Raw genomic sequence first — 18,860 nt, forward strand, 5'->3', positions numbered from 1 at the left:
CTTCATCAGGGGAGAAAAAGCGCGGACATGACTTACTCATCAACAAAGAAAGAAGAAATGCTGAAATCATTACAGACATTAATAAAGACATATTTGGATTATTTAAAGAGGAACTGATGAAGGAATAAAATACACAAATTGGGACAACTGTACAAAGTTACACTGAAGCCTTCGCTACACACTTACAGTACTTCACCAACAGTCCACTCAAAATCAGCCCACCTGGACCTGATTTAAATTCAAGAGCCCCTGATGAACTGAGACATCTTCTTCTCTTGTTTGGAGCTAATCATCAAGAGCTGTTTTATATCTGAGGATTCTGGCTTAGACTTTTTTTTAGGTTTTCTTGAAAAAGGATGATCAATCATCTATAAAGGGTAAGTGTCTACACTAAACAACAATAGGATCAAAATAAACAATCACAATAGACGCACACGGAAATAAACAACATAGATAACACAGAAATGATTTATAGCCCCAATGTGGCTCTTCACCAAAAACTATGACTTATACCCTTTGAGTCCTGCAGATAGAAACTGGCTGTGATTGTATATTTTGCTAATTGATTCCATGGTGGTTTGAATGGGGGAGGTGGTGTATGACGGAGGCCGAAGTAAGATCTATCTATCTATCTATCTATCTATCTATCTATCTATCTATCTATCTATCTATCTATCACTCTGTCACTCTGTCACTCTGTCACTCTATCTATATATCAGTCTATCTATCCAAAAAGCACCATATAGCCTAAAATCATTAGAGGAAAAAAAAATCAACATTAAGTAAGTAAACAAGTCAAATCAAAGAAGTACCTGGAGTTTAAATTTCTCATTGAGATTTCTTCTTTTTAAAATATTATTTTATACATTAGTCCAGGAACAGCAGAGGGCGCTGCTGCTGCTTCATCAGTTTTAGTTCTGCAAAGTTCAGAACTAAAACTCTTGGTGAGGCAGCTTTTAGCTTTACGCATGTGAGAGCAGCTGTTTTTTAATCTATTTTATTTCACTTACGGTCTACACTGCTGTCTTATTATCATGTTGTAGGTCATATGTGAAGCACTAAACTGTAGGAAGGGTGCTATACAAATAAAGTTTGATTGACTGATTATGCATCACGTTTTTAAGTTTTCTTCAGTATCAAAGTAATCCAGTGATAGTTGTCTGTACGTCCATAGGTACAATGCAACAGGAGCTGCTTAATCATACCAATGTGCTAAAATATAAAGATATAGTCCCCAAAAAAAGGCCTCAAGTTGTAGTCAACAGCTAACTGACTCCATAGCAACATTATACATCCTGTTGACAAGATTTTGACTGAGGGAGTGCACAGTCAGACTTTGAAAACCCCTGCTAAATACAGTAGTAGAGCAGCCAACAACAGGTAGAAGTATCTGCTTTTCAACACTAGATCTATCAGGCTTCACACAGGTTCAGGTTTAGAATTTAGTAACTGGCTAAAAATATACTGTGATTTTAGTGCCTCCATGTGTCAACATTTCAGTCAATTTCCTTGTTAATGATTTGCAACTCACGAGAGATCACAAATTGAGAAACAAAGCATCAACAAAATACACCACACAACAACGAAATGCAAGTGAATCTTTCTGAAACCTTTCGAGTCTCGAGTTAATCAAACATTCATTACACTAAAAAAAAAACCAATACTGTAGACAACTTTAGAACGACTTTTATTTTGAAAAAGAAATGTTTTAAGTCACTTGTAGCTTTGCCTTAAACACAATCACCTCCAATTTCATGTATTTTTCTTTAATTCCTTTTTATAAATTAGAATGGTATATTATGCATGCAATACCGCATTAACCGCTTAGGTTGTCATCTTCCACAGAAAAAAAAAAGATAAACACAAAAATCCTCTAAAAGTCCAGATGAAGCTGCTTGGAAAAGGGTGGTTGGAGAAGCCACAGCATGAAGCGATGTACACAGTTTGCGGTTGCATAGTACAGTACATGAAGTTCCTCATTTTAAAACAGCATGCCGTTTTGTATTGCAAATTACTGAAACTTTGTATACTGGACCTTGCTGTTGTTCCAAGTGTCCCACATGGGTCGTCATCGTCGTCTCATTTCAGCACATGTATACAGCAAATAGCATCTCTCAATGACATTATATACATTTATTTGTTATAAAAATAATCACCAGCAAATATTCATCTATTACTTTTCTACTGGAATAAATATTTGTTCTTTTGCTTCTTTTGTTTATTTTTTTTCCTATTCTGTTTTACATTTTACCAAAGAAAATCCTTCCCAATAAATTCTGTATTTTATGGTCACCTTGAGATTTAATCCGTGAAAAATGAAATTAGTAATAAGTTCAATTTTTGGCAAAAGTTTGGCTGCAGGTAAAGGTGAAACAAAGGTAAAAGAAAGCCAGGACGGACTGTTTTTGAGGTCTGTGAGTGAGCATGGCATTATTTTTGTTCTGATCTAATTCCACAACTTATAGGGGCAAACATCTCTTATCATTTTAGGGCATTTACAAAGAGAGAGATGGTGGGACGCTGGTCTGGAAATCCCTTCTGATTGTCTCAAGCAGCCCAGCTCAACATTGGTTGGTTTGATTTTGAATGGAAAATGGCTCACTGTTCAATCAACCAATGAGATTAATGCTATGGGGCAGAATGAGACGGATAAGCGTGCTTATAAACAGTAGCATTAAAACACGTTTTTCATTTGCAGTCTTGATATTTCAGTCCATTAACAAACAGTGTGCAACAAAGAGATTAACAGGGAATGTGGGCAAAGAAATCAACTGATTCTGGAAATAATCTGTGCCCTTATTCTAGATTCACATTGTACAAACAGTTGCTCAAAAACACCTTAGTTTTTTGCTCATTACTTTGTGCTATACAAGTTTTTCAAAATTATTCTCCCCCTTTCATCCTGATCTATACAAAGTGATGTATTAAGAGAAAATACCTTACACCTTATTCTGCATTTAAATCAATAAATTAAGAGCTGCTCTGCACCACAGAAAAACATTTGCTCAGTATTTAATGTCAGGTCAGACTTTAGTTGTTGTCAGGGTATAAAAAAGAGGAGTGTGGTGTTCGGCCATGATCTCCTTTGAAAGTTGCTCTAATTAGGCCTTGCAAATGAGGTCCCTTCAAGACATTTTGAAATAGTGTCAGGCTGTACAATTCTTGGGGATAGTCATATATCTCGTATATAGGACAGAATTTACGTTTACTTTCTGAAGATTCAAATAACGAATTAGTTACACAGCGTGACAGTAAAAGATGGTGCACTTTCAAGACGTTCCTCCTGAACAGTTTACATAGAAATCGAAGTACATATTATCAAGACCTGCCTGCTAGGAACCCCAGTTACATTCATATTGGACAATTCTGCACGTTCAGTGCCAATGCAGGAAGTAGTGTGCCCTTTACGTGACGGGAAAAGTAAGGGTGTGGAGGTCATGTATAACCTCCGACTTTTATATAGGAGACCAGAGTCCTTGTTCTGTCACAAACCTACAATTAACATTTTCTTTTCTAAAAACCATAACCACAATCCTTCCCTAATCTTAACCAAATGTTTTAGTTAAGGCAGTTATTTGCTAGATGAGAAGATTGATATTACTTTCACTGTTATGTGTGAAATATAAGGCTAAAGCCAGCAGCCTGTTAGCTTAGCTTAGTATAAAGACTGGAAACAGAGGGAAATAGTTAGCCTGGCTCTGTCTGAAAGTAGCTAAATCCACCTAGCAGCACCTCTAACTGTGCGTTCAGACCGCTGCCGATGAGAGCGTCAAAGTGACTCATTTTCTATGTGAGCCGGTGGCAAGCAGCGGCACGGAGCATCTTGGACGGTGTGAGTGTCGAGGAAAGTTGAAGTCCGGGCAACTTTATGGTAATGAGCTATGACGCAGATTGGTGGCAACCAATCGGAATTAAGAAGTCCTCTGCTCAAGATAATTCTAGAGAAGACAATCGTGTAAACTTTGGTTCCGACCAAACATTAGTCCCCAAGCAAAAGGGAGGAGAGGCTGATAATTGCTGTGGCGGGTTTCCCAATCATCTACGATGTGTCCGTTTGCGTAGTTACAAAAAAAAAAAAATGCATGGACCAAGGTGTCTGACATTGTTAGTGTTCCTGGTGAGTTAGTGAAGTGCATTATATATTTTCTGAAAATAGGAGGGAACTGCATGCTAACTTCAGCGCCAAAGCATGCAAAACAGTGTTGCTGCTGCAAATCAGTCGGTAACGATGGATGATCCATAGTGATGTGAATTTGATAAGAAGCACAACACTATAGGCAAAATTTGCTTTTTGCAATTTTTTTTTCCACGGGAATGTAATTCATTTGCTAAAAACAATACAACGTCCACGAATCTTTCGACAGCGTTGTTGGCAGGGCAGCCAGAGTGATTAACACTTTATATAATATATATCCATTATTTAATCTGTACATGTGCTGGACTATTCTTTTGGCGAGGTATTAACTTCCTGAAGTCCCTCTGCTGGTTGCCTGGTAACCTCCCGTAACAACAAGACTTCAAGATGTTATTGCGCCCTGCTTGCCGTTTTTACTTAAGTTTTTGTGTGGATTAAAACGTTGGCATTGAACATAAAAAATTGTTGTCATTATCTGGGGTTTTGCAGAATCGTCCGATATCAATGTTCTTGTCTGGTGATACGATTGATTTAAAGAGTAACTACACCCAGGTTCATAATCCTACAGTTAGCTGGGGTCAAACATACTGATGACACATACTGACCACACCAAACTGTGCTATTGGGTCAAAAGTACAACAGACATGAACCTTGCAGCAACATTTTCCTTCATGGAGGAAGGAAAGATATACTGTAGTGTGGAGTTGCTCTTTAACACACTGAGCATGTTTCTACTAATTTATGATAGACCATTAGAGATGTTAGAATTCAAAAATGGAAATGACCCTAAAAGCAGCAACTCCCAACTTATCTTTTGTTCTTTTTAAAGCAGTTTTTGATTTGTTATTCAAACCTTAACTGTTTAAATAGCACTCTGTATAGATCAAGACAACATCATCAAAATCATTACAACTCATTATATTTAAGGGAATGGATCCTCTATTGAGCCAGTATTTATTTTCTGAGCATGTTAGAGGTTCATTCACTGTTTTTAAGGCACCAAGCTAATCTGGTGCTGCAGCGGTCACTACTGTACATCGTTTTTGTCAGAAGGGAAGGGGTCTAAATGTTAAAAGTAGCTTCAACATTTGTCTAAACATGCCAAAGAAAATTCTTCTGACAAATATGGTCTGTTATACTGTACATATCTGATAACAGAGAGCACATCGGGGAAAAAATCACTTGTTTCACCGTGATTTCTTTTCCTTAAAGAATATATATTCCCTGGCAGTGTGTTTTTGGTGAGATCGATTGAAGGAATGAATAAATAGTTAAAAAAAATGTATTAAAAAAAAAATTAATAAAAGATCAACAAAATAATGTGAATATAACTTATCACACATTTATTTGTCTGTACATTTTGTAGATCAAATTTTAAAATTCTTTATTGAGTAAATATAACTTATTTGTTCATTTACTTTAAATAATTTATTGATTTCTAGATTTTAATTAGTTCATTTATGTCAGGTTTGGTCCTCCATACCAGTAAAGAAATTAACAATTAGATCTGTTTGTGGATATTAACATTTTGTGGCATTAGAAAGCAAACTAACAAGCTTTCTGAATTGAGGATAAGCTTGTTTATCATTATACAGCACATTATCCTTCTTCACGCCTCTTAGGTGCATCGAGGACAAAACAAAGACACGCTGCCAGGAGAACACATGAATCAGATGACACACTTTACTCAGTTTTCGTCTTTCCAGAAAGACCTCCCTGTCCAAAACCTACGGAAGCCTCAAGTAGCCAAAAAGTCCCATTACTGTATTATCTCAAGATGACAAACTGTTCAGATAACAATTTATGTTCTTGTGGTTTTTGTAATTACTATATTTTTGTCACGCCAAGATAACAACTTAACTATCTCATTATTTCAAGTTAACAAATGCTGCTTACTTTTTCCTGAGACCTCTTTCTCTCAAAGGTGAGAGGAATGACTTTGTGGATAGGCTATAAAGTACGGAAGACCATTATCCTGTGATAGTTTTCTTTTTTAATTTAATGTAAATGTATTATTAATTGGCTAAAAATTGGCTAGCTAGAACTGTTTGTTACCTTGAGATGAGATAATTAAGTTGTAATCACAAGATAATTTGATATCTTAAAAGAATAAGATATGTACAGTATATTATAATAATGACAAAAACATTATTAGCAACCACAGCAGCTCTCTGCTTCCATACGAAGCACCATTATGTTATCTCAACTGAACCTTTTGTGAGGGCTGGGGTTGGAGTTTTATCACTGTTAAGACAACTGTTTCAGTGCACTTTCTACCTTAAACCATAATTCTGAATTAATAGAAGCTGTTATCATTATGGTGGCTCCACTTTTGAGTCATGCAACCCACTAAAACACTTTAAACTTTCAGAATGACATAAACCAATACTTAAAGTCTTCTGTTAGCTATTTCAGTGTACTGAGTTACTGTGAGTTACAAACCTCATGGATCCAGTGATATCATTCATCTGTAATTTGGGGCATCTTTTTCTTTTCTTTTTTTCTTCTTTTTTTGGAGAAAGGTGCCCTATACGTCTACAAACATCAACTTGATAAAAGTAGGGTTCTATTTTACGTTTGGAAGGAACATGCTCTGCAGTCAGGACAACATGCCAGCTACACAGAGAATGAACATGATGCAACCGATCCTGCCATGTCACATTTTTAATGCTTTAATCCCCTAAAACCACAGGAAGGAACTTTGATGGCCATGAACCAATCGCAAGACTAACCAACCAACATCTGTACCTTTGTTTTAATGTTATACAACATTGATTTCAATGCTATTAAATGCAAAACAACCTGTAATTTCAGCAGGAGATGCTCTTTTAGGTCTATCAAACTGAAAAACTGTTCCAATTCCTATTCTTCATGCTGGCAGGGCCAAAAATATCAGACAGAACATCCCAAACTGCTCAAAAGGTTCACACAGAATTGTTTTTTATGCTGGTCCACACCTCAAATGGTATCTCAAGTAGTATTTTGCTATTGTATTTCACTATCTGACAGACTCTCACAGCTATTGCTTCTTACTTCTCTAACTCTGCAAGTGCTAGCTGTTAAGAACAGAAGCAGTATTGCCTTCTCCCACAGAAGGCAACCTCCAACTGAGATCTGATCCCAGCACCATCAGAATCTGCTCCGCTTATGACGGTGAGGGTCTTCACCCAAATGAAATCCTAAAGCTATGCTACAGAAAAGCTGGCCTTGCTCAAAGTGACTTTCAAATAGCAAAATAGTTTGGGAATGTGAAGCACCAGTTTTCAAAACTAGCAGCCAGATATCATCTGCACACCCCCACACAAACCCACCGCCTACCGCCTATCCACACAATCAGGTGATTTAGAAAATTGGACCTCTGTATCTACATCTCAACATGGGAGAATCCAGAATGCTAGGTACAAAATATCAATGAAGTGGATGCGGAGGTTGATCATCTATCAGCATGCAATAAGCTAAATGGTGAGCGGATTTATACATGGTCCAGGGTAGGGGTCAGCAGCCTTCAGCAGTCTGTGTGCGGTGGACTTCCCTCCGACTTGGTGCGATGTCCCAGGCACTTAGAAGCCCATACACCATCACCATCTGACCACTATCCATAATTAGCTTGCTGACACGGGCAACAAGCACAATCTGCGCTGCACATCTGCTGAGTATTGTGTTAGTACAATCCCAAAAGGTCCCAGAAACATAAATTAAAGGAATTCATTTTACAGCATTAGTTAATGTTGGCATCCTGAACCTCTCGACTACACACGCTGTTGATTGACGGGGGTTACCCTGGCAGCTTCATTACAAACAAACACCTGAACAGGATTTTGTTGGACTTTTAAAGTGAAAAATAGCCAGGTAGACAAAACAAATTAACGCAAACCGAAACAAAAGGGTACAATTTGGGACCATTTTGGCTCTGTTGCAGCGTTTATTTTGGGTGGAATCTGGACCATTTGGGCCCTGGTGATGACAGAAGTGGGCTCAGAGCCGGTGCCGGGAGTCATGGCTGTAGCTGCCCGGTGAACTGCGATTGCGATGTGGCTTGTATGCATCCTGATAGGGGTCCTGGTAGTCCTGGTAGGGGTCCTGCTGCTCCCGGCTATGCTGTGAGCCAGAAGACATGCGGTTGCGTCCCTTGTGCGCTCGCTCGTTGTGGTAATTTTCGTCTGATGTCATCAGGTTGCGCCGTTCATTCGGGGTAGAATGGTCTCCCGTGTGGTTGCTCTGTCGCATTCTTTGGCTCTGCTAATCACATGAACATACCAAGGACACAAGTAAGGCTGGAGACAACACAACTTCACAGACAATGAAAGGATTGGACATCAATGCATAGTACTAGGCAAGGTTTATATAGTAACATCATCCTTTTCCACCAATTCAGGAAAAGTAAATTCATTTTATTACTGAGATGAAATTATACGTACTGTAGTTTTGCTCATCTTGAGGCAAACAGACAAAACAGATTAACCTTATTTAACAAGAGGGAATTATAGTGGTACCCATAAAAAGCGAAAAGTAAAATTCCCATGAAATATTAAAAAATGGGTTGAAAATACCCAAAGCAGCCCATGCAACGACAATGTTCCTAACTTTTGATGACATTTCAAGCGACAAAGTCAAAACATGCATCGTACGTGCGAAACCAGTTCTTTACAAGGAATACCTACCTACAATTAACATTTTCTTTTCTAAAAATCATAACCACAATCCTTCCCTAACCCTAACCAAATGTTTTAGTTAAGGCAGTATTTGACATTTTCGGAAAGACGCTTATTCGCTTTCTTGCTGAGAGTCAGATGAAAAGATTGCTTCCGCTCTCATTTTTGTGCAGTAAATATGAAGCTGGAGCCAGGAGACGGTTAGCTTAGCATACAGACTGGAAACAGGTGGAAAGAGCTAGCCTCTTGACAAGAAAGCAGGTAAGCATGATTCCCAAAATGCAGAACCATTCCTTTATGGATAAAACCTGATTATTTCAGTAACCGTGTAACTATTGATCAAAAAGGCAAGAACTGCCCTTGAAAAATACGTTTATTTTCCCCTACAGGTCAGTTCTCACTGGTTCTCTACAGTCACTGAATTGGCTGCTTTGGGGGTCGAAAATGCAAAAAAAAGACTTTGATTTCCTTGATTTCATCTTCTTTTCATGCACCTGGTCTGCAGTGGAGTCCCCGAGCTCTAGCAGCCATGATCAAATTTGGCTTTTCATGCTTGTTAACAAAATACACTAAAGTAATGAAGTAAAGCAGCTTCACCCAATCTTGGCAAGGTGATGAGAGGATGGCAAGTTTCACCAATTGGCAGTGTGTTTGAGGAAGGATCATAATGTTTGTTTACAGAGCCACTAAATATTGGATGTTTTTGAGTCATTCACCTTTATCTAACAGCTATGGTTCTTATGAGTGGCCTATGGTAATGACTCAGAAAATTTACTATGTAATATGTGGATTATGTAAACTCATTTCTGACAAAGACATTCAGATGAAACAACTCGACTCTGAACATTTTTCTCATCACATGAGACTATGTATTTGGGTTAAGAAGCAACAGAAACACAAGGGTTTAACTACTTGCTTGGCTTTGTCTCACACATAAATTTAGACAGGTGTGGAAATGTCTAACCATTGTTCCTCTAATATGCATTTTAAAATCAAATATACTGCAGAGTCAGGACGTTTATAAGGTTCCTAATGGTTTGAATTAAAGGGCGAAATGATTCCTCTTATCCTGTGTCTCTCTCTTACCTTTATTATCTCCACAGACACTGTGTGGACAGCTCTATAGATAAACTAAACAACTTGGGACTAGTGGATATGTACCTGCAGTCCAGAGATGCTGGTGGGGTAAGGGGTGAGGGTGGTGGGGCCCAGGTTGCGTCCCAGCAAGGGGTTTAAGGGCGTCGCCATCGAGGTATGGGTTGCTTTCCAGTAGGCCTCAAGGTATTCAGCGAGATGCTCACAGGCGTCCTCCAGCTGGTTCTCGTCCAGAATGATGTCAAACATTTCCTGTTAGCAGCAGATGGTAAGAGGGAGGAAAGCAGGTATGACGCTAAGGATGAAAATGAGATAAGACGTAAATTATCTTCACACTAACATTTTATGTGAGCTCCTGCTGTGTTGCTATGTACTGTGCAAAGAATATTAGTATTGTATTGTACTTGAATAAGTTAGTGTAAATCTATAATGTTAATATAGAGAAACCAACATAAATTACAAAATATCAGATTTAGGATTAAGGAGCTGATTGGTTGGACTGAATAACCACATACCTGCTGTGATTGGTTGAAACAATGTGAACTGGCTGGAGTAGATTTGTGAGCGGAAAAAAATGAATAAATTCAGCTAGCTTGTTCTAAGGAACAAGGAATCCCATTAAAACCTCAAATGAATGCAGCCAATTCCATGTTTGCAATGTGATGTGTGAATCCAAAAATATATTTGCAAAGTAGTTATTTTGGTTTTAAGATACAAAAAATATGTCTGAATCTCATTTGAGCTCGGGAGACATTTGTCTCTGAGTGCAGGAACATATTTGAGAACTTAATTTTTTAACATAAAAAACAATAAAAGTAGGAGGTCAACATGCCATTAGCCAGTATATAAGGATGGCCACTTACTGGAGGACACTGGGCCAATTTGTCAGCTGCTACAAGCTGCACATTCAGGTGTTTGCTCTGGGACTTCCCTCTGGATTTGACTAGCCTCTGCAGAACCTGGATGGCAGAGTAGGAAAGTACATGATGCTCCAGTTACACTGAACCAAACGTATCGCAGCTTTGGGTGCACTCGGTCCAGGTCACCCGCTACCCTCCTCATCACATGATGAGTGCAGAAATGAAGGGATTCTAGTTTATGAGTAATGGGAGGTATTTTTCAACAACTGAGGATGTGATTGTGTGTACAGAGATTTAATAGTGCTAGTTTTATATATATATATATATATATATATATATATATATATATATATATATATATATATGACCAGAAAAACATAATGCAACCAAAACTTAGCAAAGTTCTGTATTCTTCAGAGTTGTGGTAACTCTGGTGTAGGAGTTTATTTTTCCACTTTTAGATTCATATTAATGATTTAAAGTGATGGCTGTTTTGAATAGCTTTTTTACATGTCTATTATCTTTATGTTTTATGGACTATAGGATTTATTAATTTAACAATTTACTGCCTACTTTAGTGCATTTTGTTTAAATAGCCTGACCTACTGATCCACTTAATCTATGCCTGTTCACACATTATGCATGTTAATGTTCCAGCACCATTATTGGTGAATATCCACGTGGTTCTTGAGAGAAAAAAATAGTTTCAGTTGTATCTTTTATTTTAAATATGTTTGCACAATAAAATAAAAATGTGCTTTTCGTTGTGGACTGGTCTTACTACCACTGAGGACACTGAGCTCATGTCCTCCTGCATTTCCTCTGGGAATTTGGGAGTTTTATCAACCTGATGGAGAGTTAACATTCTGCAATTAAAAACTATTTACTTTATTCCAGTATCAACTCAAAGTATTTAAATGTGACTATTTTAAACCAACAGAATTAATGACCCAAATGAAGGGACATATAATTAACAAAAACTATAAATAAATGAATAAAATCACAATTCAAATAATAATAAAAAAAATGTAAAAGGCTTTCCTTTTAATGTCTGCTCATGTTTGGGAGGGAGGGACTCATGACTCATGACCTAAGTATTTCTAAAATCCTGTCTCCTGCTTTTTACGGGTGATATTGCTGCTTCCTGATTTGTTTGTAGCGTTTTATCACTTAAAAATGTATATATAAAAACTTAGAGCATTCATATCTCAAACTGACTCTCAGAAACTGGCAGGTTAGACTACTGTAATGCTCTATTTGCAGGATTATCCAAACATGTTCTTATATCCCGGTGGGGACTTTAACATGAATGCATGAATGGACAAAAATTTTTGGTCCCCACGGGTAGAGTCTGCTTTTTGAGGGTTAAGACTTGGTTACAGGTTAAAATTAGGTTAAGTTATCTGTTCCTTGTACAGTGGTTCCATGTGCGGCTATGTGATAGGACAGCGGTTTCTATTTGATTGTGTTGGTGTTTTTGTTCATATTTCTGTGTGGTATGTTTAATGTACGTTGGGTGTATGCTTCATTGATTCAGTTTCTGAATTTTACTCATGCTTATATTCTTATATTTATGTTGCTTATGTTACCTAAGTTCTCATGTTTATGCCTATATCTTTATATTTGGCCTTTCAATGTAAAGCACATTGAATTTACTTGAAATGAAATGTGCTATATAAATAAAACTGCCATTGCCATTGGTCAGTTTTCCTGTTGCAAAGCGAGCATTTTGCATGCTAGGAGGGTGTGGTGTGAAAGTCAGCTGACGAGGATGTGGCTGCCTTTAAACGAGTGCACCGTTTCAATAAAAATTTGAAGACGCATCTTCACTGATCTGTGGTCGTATTTGGGAGGTTCTCTTGTGTGAGCACATCAAATTATTCACCCTTCACAGCCAGACAACTACTCTGGTTACTGCTTTAGTCCCAGTGTAGAGGGAAGAAGTGCAGCAGACGTACTCTTCCATGCAAAGGTGCCACTGTGTAGATTATTTGGTGCAGATTTGAAGTCTCTACTGACTCCAAACGCTAAATTAAAAAGCCTTGCATGTTAGTCAGTGGCTTTAAAGTACAGTATTATGCTTGTGCTGAGCTGCTACACCAGGTGGAGGGTAAATATCAACCTAACATAGAGAGTGTTACCTTTAACATGTCTAGGTGTTCCTGCTGTTTGTCTCCACGAACTGAATGACTCTGTGGGACAGTAGCTGTGGAGATTATATCCCATGATTAAGTTTCTTATGCTACGTTTTGTCCAGGCTTGACAATATTGACATAAACCTGCTACTGAGCTTGTCACAGAGAGTTAAACTGATCTTATTGCTTTGAGATGTGTCTTTCATGTTTGGCCATGTTCACACAACACTCCTTACCTTTGGCGAGGAGACTTTAACATGAACAATGATGGGGGCCAGGGAGGTCTTGAGGAGCTGGGCTGGGTGGTTGATGGTGTCAGCGTCCAGCACCACCAGCTGCAGGGAGCGGGCCAACTCAAAGATCCTCTCAATCTCACTTTGCACCTCAGCTGATGAGACAAGATACTTTTCAAATGCACGATACAAATTTAGACGTTTGCACAGTTCTAATTTGTTTCTATTATCAACAATTCGCTCCAATCAGCCTTGTCCCTGTTTTTTGCTGCTCTAATCTATCTTATGATAGTAATAATGGATCAAACAACTACTTTAATGTGAAAGAGGTTGCTCGTAGTGACAAACCCACAGAAAATTACTCCAAATGGAGGTTAATTGGCAGTGAGATTGGCAACTGATAACTAACACATTAGCCATATCAACATAAATTGCGATAACGTGTGTTGTGTTCACAGCTTGTTTCCGCTGCCCCAAGTGGCCAAAAAATCAGTTAATGCAGGTTTAAACATACTGTAGAGTTACACAGGTCTGTCTAAACTGTCTAAGGAAAAGTGGGTTGAATGAGCTCCAGTAAACATTTTAAAGTTTCTGCATGTGTGCAAATAATGTAAAAAAAAAAAAAAAAAGGTAGCTATGTTTTCCATTTTAAACAGACTAACCTGAAAATAAACTGAGCACAGTGGAACATGCAGAGTTTTCTTACCTAAGCTGGAGCGAGTGTTGGATCTTTCAATGATGGCCCTCTTACTGGGGTTGTTGAGAACAGACCTCTTGGCTAATGATATATCTGCCGTGACCCGTGTGATAGATATCCTGTAAAAATGGTGAGAAAGAATAAACATTTTTATACATGAAAACAGATTAATTAAGATGAATTAGTTAGATCCTCTGTGATGTGATATATTTTGTTCATATTGTGGACAAAAAAAAATTTCTTATATATATATATATATATATTTGTACATTCCTCAAAGTGGCAGGATGTGAGAACTTATTCATTATGTGCAGCACAACAGTTCTCGAAACCTCACTGCTCAGCCACTTTTGGCTGTATTCAAAAGAAGATATGTGACCTGATACGTGAGTTTGTGAACTGTAATTTAAGGAGCAGTGAAAGTAATTTAAACTTGCTAGAACGCAGTGGTGAGATGCATCATTGAGCCAACTTAAGTCAAAATATGACATTTGCCAAACTACTACAGGGCAGAATTAATATTTGTCTTACCTGCCATCAAATCTGTGCTTGAGGAAGTCGAACAGTGCTTTCTGCATCATGTCTGTTACCTGCATAGAAAAAGGGAAGAGTTTGGCAAACAAAGTAAAAAAGTAGTTATCTTTGAACAGGTCTGTTATTTGGTTATTGGGTGCAATATACTGTATGTTGTTTTTAGGATGAAATATTTTACATGACTGTATTAGAATTGTTATTCATGATTTTATAATTGCATTTCTGCTTAACTTTGTGGAATATTTTAGTGTTATCTGTCTTATTGTTGTTGCTCTATAAGTCATTGTTATTGCTGCCTATCTTGGCCAGAAGACTCCTGAAAAAATAGATTTTTAATCTCAATGAGGCTTTCCTGGTTAAATAAAACATAAACTTGTGGCATTTGTATCCAGCTGAATCTTTCTGTGTGTAGTCCTCTGGTTTCCCCTAACAGTTAAATTAAATTGTTGGACTGAAGACTTGTAATTGCAATAGGTGGGAATGGTAGTTTTTAAATGTGTTTGTCTATGTGTTAGTACTGTGATACACTGATAATCTGTCCACAGTGTTTGTCCTGTCTCCTGCCCAATGCATGCTGGGATAGGCTCCAGCCCCGTAATTACCCTAAATATGAATAAGCCCCATCCATCAGGCAAATCCAGGAGAACAAGACAGATGGCATTTCTTCGGCTGCTAAAAAACCATAATGACATATGATGCCTTATCTGAGTGGAACAGGATGGATGTGAAGTCATCAAATAGTTATCATGTGACCAACAGTAGAATAAATGACTCACAATGACTCATTTTCTAGAGTAACTTTGCTGTTGTATCTGAACTTCAAGTATTTTTGTAGTTAGGATTTTTTTCTTCTCTCTTATTTTCTTTTAATGACGATTAATAGCTCTCGTATCGTCTGTGTACATCAAGACAATTACAGCACTGCATTTCACTCCTAATATTCTGTGCATACTAAAAAATACATTTATAAACAGCAATGAAAGCAATGAGACAGTTTACTGCGGATGCTCTTCACAGAAAAGCCAAAATCTGCCAATTACACAACATATTTTCATCTGACCTCTTAAGTCTCCTTGTTAGTCTGGATGTTATGTGGGCGATGACACACTCACAATTAACTGCACCAACAGCGAGCTATTTTGGGGTATTCAGGGAAAGACGTACAGGACTCATCTCCTTTCTGTACTCTTGTCCTTTTTGCACTGGTAAACATCACATGTAATAATCTCTGTTTTTTGGGTGTCATTCAGTGACGCAGCATCAGTGCTATTTATGGTGTTTGAACAAAGGCCCTTAATCAGTGACAAAAGTAAAAGGATATTTTTGCTTTTCTGCTCACCTCATAACCTTTGAGGGAGGGTCCCACAAGCACTACAGGCCTCATGGAGGGAACCACATCATACGGGGGGACGTGCTCCGTCTGTTAACACAAACACATTCAATCAACAGCAGTAACTTATTACAAACTAGACAATGGACCATAATAACTCCACAGAAAACACCAAAATATCCAGAGCAGACAGCTGTAATGGACTGTTGAGTCAGCTGACCTTGAATTACAATCAGATGTGTTAAATTGTGTATTGCCACGTTGAGGCATGTAGCAAATGATAATGTAACTTGTTGCAACTTGTCAAAATGTAATAAAAACAAAACGGGAAAAATTAATGTATTGATGTAATTATTTCCTGCAAAATGTCAGAATATTTTAACTGAGATTTCCTGATAATGTACCATATATTATATATTTATAATTGGTATACAATCAGTCTTAAGCAATCAATACATCTTTTGGCAAGTGACTTCATTAAAAGATTTTTTCCGATTTTCAACACCTTTAAAGGAGCATGTTATTACATTTTGACTAATGCATTTTTTATCATTTGCTACATGGATGGATGGATGTGATGGCTACACTGATGTTATAAAATAGTCACACAACTACAGTCTAACCAATTAACACAGTAACAGACCAAGTACACAATAAAAAATAGCACGACGACGCTGTACCATGCCAAAGTGGTTATACTAGATATATTATGTAGTTATGTGAATTAATTTAAAGATGCAGACCTGACAAGCAAAATTATTCCTACAGTATTACTAAAGTCTATGTCTATTTCTTTGTAATTTATAGTCAAACATGGTTACCTGTCAGTTCAAAAACACACTGGACACTGGCTATGGATACAAAGCAAAGAATTTAATTCTTATACGTAACGTTTAATCACTACTGGATACTTAATGTTGAAATACTAAAATAGTAATGTCAAATACCACTAAACTTATAACACTGAAGTATTTTACTTTATCTAGCTATATCAATGCGGTCTGAATTTTCCTCTTGAAAACTTGATTTTAAGTATCTTTACTGGGGTTCATTACATTCAGATAGAAAGTATTCATCAGTGTTCAAATATATATATATATATATATTTATATATATGAAAAAAAACCTTAACTCAAGGCCAACGTACTAGCTTTTTCCAGTTTCATGGGAGTTTGACAAAAAAAAAATCATGGAGTCATGGAGATATAGTACACTTAGTGCACTGAGCTATCTCCATGACAACTGATTTTTTTTTTCTCTATTCAAAGTAATTTTTTGATCTAAAAATTAAGGTAGAGTCAAAAATGTTCAGGTTTGAATTTTTCATCTTGAATTTTGGTTTCCTAATTTTACCAATCCAATTTGAGAACATGTTTTTGTTTTGTTTTTTGTCTTGACCTCAAACTTAGATCCAAAAATGAACCAAAAAAGAGCAACTTACAACTTTTGGACACTTGAATTTTCTATCTGAAACTGTAAATTCAAACCAAATATATTCAGATGGATGTTTTTCAAAGTGAAATATTTCTATGCTGTACATTAGTATTTCAGGTTCAACATTAAGTATTTAGTAGTGGTTACATTTCACAATTAGGCATTCAGTTGCTTTCTTTGCTTCCATAGTGCCTGAGGGTATCTTCATGTTCTGAGAACATTCATTCTTCTAAGGGGATAATCCATTTTGATTTTAATGACTCCATGGTTTTTCTCTTCTAGCACCACCCTCAAGACATTTTTAGTCTCACTGCTGGCACTAGCAAACATTTGCGTATGTCGCTTTTTCTGCCCAGCACACCTCTGTCCTTAGACTCTTGTTGTGTATTTAAAAGGACATTTTAGGAAAATTGTTTTTTTTGCAGAGAGTTAGATGACAAGATTGATACTACTCTCATGTCTCTGCAGTAAATATATAAAGCAACAGTTAGCTTAGCTTAGCATAAAGACTGGAAAATCTGCCTACCACAGCTCACTAATTACCATGTAATATCTTGTTTGTCGCTAGGCAGATTTTTTTTTACCTTTGGACAGAACCATGCTAGCTGTTTCCCCCTATTTCCAGTCTTTGTGCTAAGCTAAGCTAACAAGCTGCTGGCTGCAACTTCATGCTTAACATGCAGACGTAAGAGTGGTATCGATCTTCTCCTCTAACTCTCGGCAAGAAAGTGAATAAGTGAATTTCCCCAAATTTTCTAACTATTCCTTTAATATTGCATTTTAGTGTTGTATCCTCTACACTTCGACTGTTAACCACTAAAAATATGATGAATGTATGAAGTTGTAAAATAACAATTGCTTTCCCCAAAACTTTATTAAAAGTACTGAGATCAAAAGTATCCCGTGTAAAGGCAGTTGTAGTTATTACACTTGGCACTACAGTACTTTGGCATCACAGGAATGGTGATGATTTGGCAATGTATACTTCAGTAGGGCTGAAGTATTATGTGCCCTAGGATGTGATATGAGGTTGTAACTTCCTGTCAGTGCTACTAGTTCCTGTCATTTTATGATGGCAGCAACAAGAGTCTAGTGGATGGTAAATGAGTGGGTTTTACCGTCACCAACTTACCACTTTCTGTTTCTGCTTTCCTGTAGGAGGGGAGAGAAGACAGTGACAGTGTTGTCAGTAGCTGCTGCTAGGGGAGGCGCCGCCATAATATCTCAGAAACATTCAAACATGCTTCACATAAGCAACTTTTCATCATAATTCTTAGCAAATGAAACCTATCAAGGAAAACTGGCATAATAAACATAAAAAGTATTTCTATTGTCCTAAGGTTATATTCACAAAGTCACATGAGTGCAGTTCAGGGGGGGTTCATAGTCTTGTCGTTGGGTTCACACTGTGGTAAGCCCCAGTCTCAGAGCGCCTGCAGTCCTCAACTGGAGGAAGAGGAGGATCATGGGAAAATGTACCAACAACTCTACGCAGTGAACTTATGCTCTATGCAGAGACATGGGAAGGCTTTAGAGTCTTATTCTTTCTATGTTGTTGCGGTTCAGGAAGCTTGGCTCTAAGCTGGCAGCTGCCTATTAACAGCCCTCTCCCCCTGTCCGATGTCCTCACCTGCCGAGGATATGAGAGGGCGGATAGAGGCAGATACCTCATCCTCTACACTGGAAGAAGAGTTCCCTCCAGACTTACTGGAAAAGACAAGAGGGGATAAAGAAAGACAGAAACACACCATGGTA

General features: G+C 37.6%; 1 protein-coding gene across 8 annotated transcripts in view; it reads right to left on the minus strand.

Moving 5' to 3' along the window:
• Nucleotides 1–1,670: 1,670 nt before the first annotated feature.
• Nucleotides 1,671–18,860, minus strand: part of LOC122872190 (voltage-dependent L-type calcium channel subunit beta-4-like) — a 30,907-nt gene continuing 13,717 nt past the window's right edge. For 2 of the 8 annotated variants that reach the window (XM_044188069.1, XM_044188074.1), the window contains 10 exons: nucleotides 18,736–18,812; nucleotides 18,238–18,257; nucleotides 15,681–15,761; nucleotides 14,339–14,397; nucleotides 13,817–13,926; nucleotides 13,114–13,265; nucleotides 10,746–10,841; nucleotides 9,949–10,134; nucleotides 8,554–8,568; nucleotides 1,671–8,374 (listed from right to left, as the gene is read on the minus strand). In XM_044188069.1, the coding sequence (XP_044044004.1) occupies nucleotides 8,111–8,374; nucleotides 8,554–8,568; nucleotides 9,949–10,134; nucleotides 10,746–10,841; nucleotides 13,114–13,265; nucleotides 13,817–13,926; nucleotides 14,339–14,397; nucleotides 15,681–15,761; nucleotides 18,238–18,257; nucleotides 18,736–18,812 (1,060 nt within the window). In that variant the 3' untranslated portion in view covers nucleotides 1,671–8,110. The remainder of the gene's footprint in view (nucleotides 8,375–8,553; nucleotides 8,569–9,948; nucleotides 10,135–10,745; nucleotides 10,842–13,113; nucleotides 13,266–13,816; nucleotides 13,927–14,338; nucleotides 14,398–15,680; nucleotides 15,762–18,237; nucleotides 18,258–18,735; nucleotides 18,813–18,860) is intronic. The other 6 variants (XM_044188072.1, XM_044188076.1, XM_044188071.1 and 3 more) reach the window with 4 other exon arrangements.

This window comes from Siniperca chuatsi, linkage group LG24, assembly GCF_020085105.1.
Source record: "Siniperca chuatsi isolate FFG_IHB_CAS linkage group LG24, ASM2008510v1, whole genome shotgun sequence".
In the NCBI taxonomy this organism is placed as follows: domain Eukaryota; kingdom Metazoa; phylum Chordata; class Actinopteri; order Centrarchiformes; family Sinipercidae; genus Siniperca; species Siniperca chuatsi.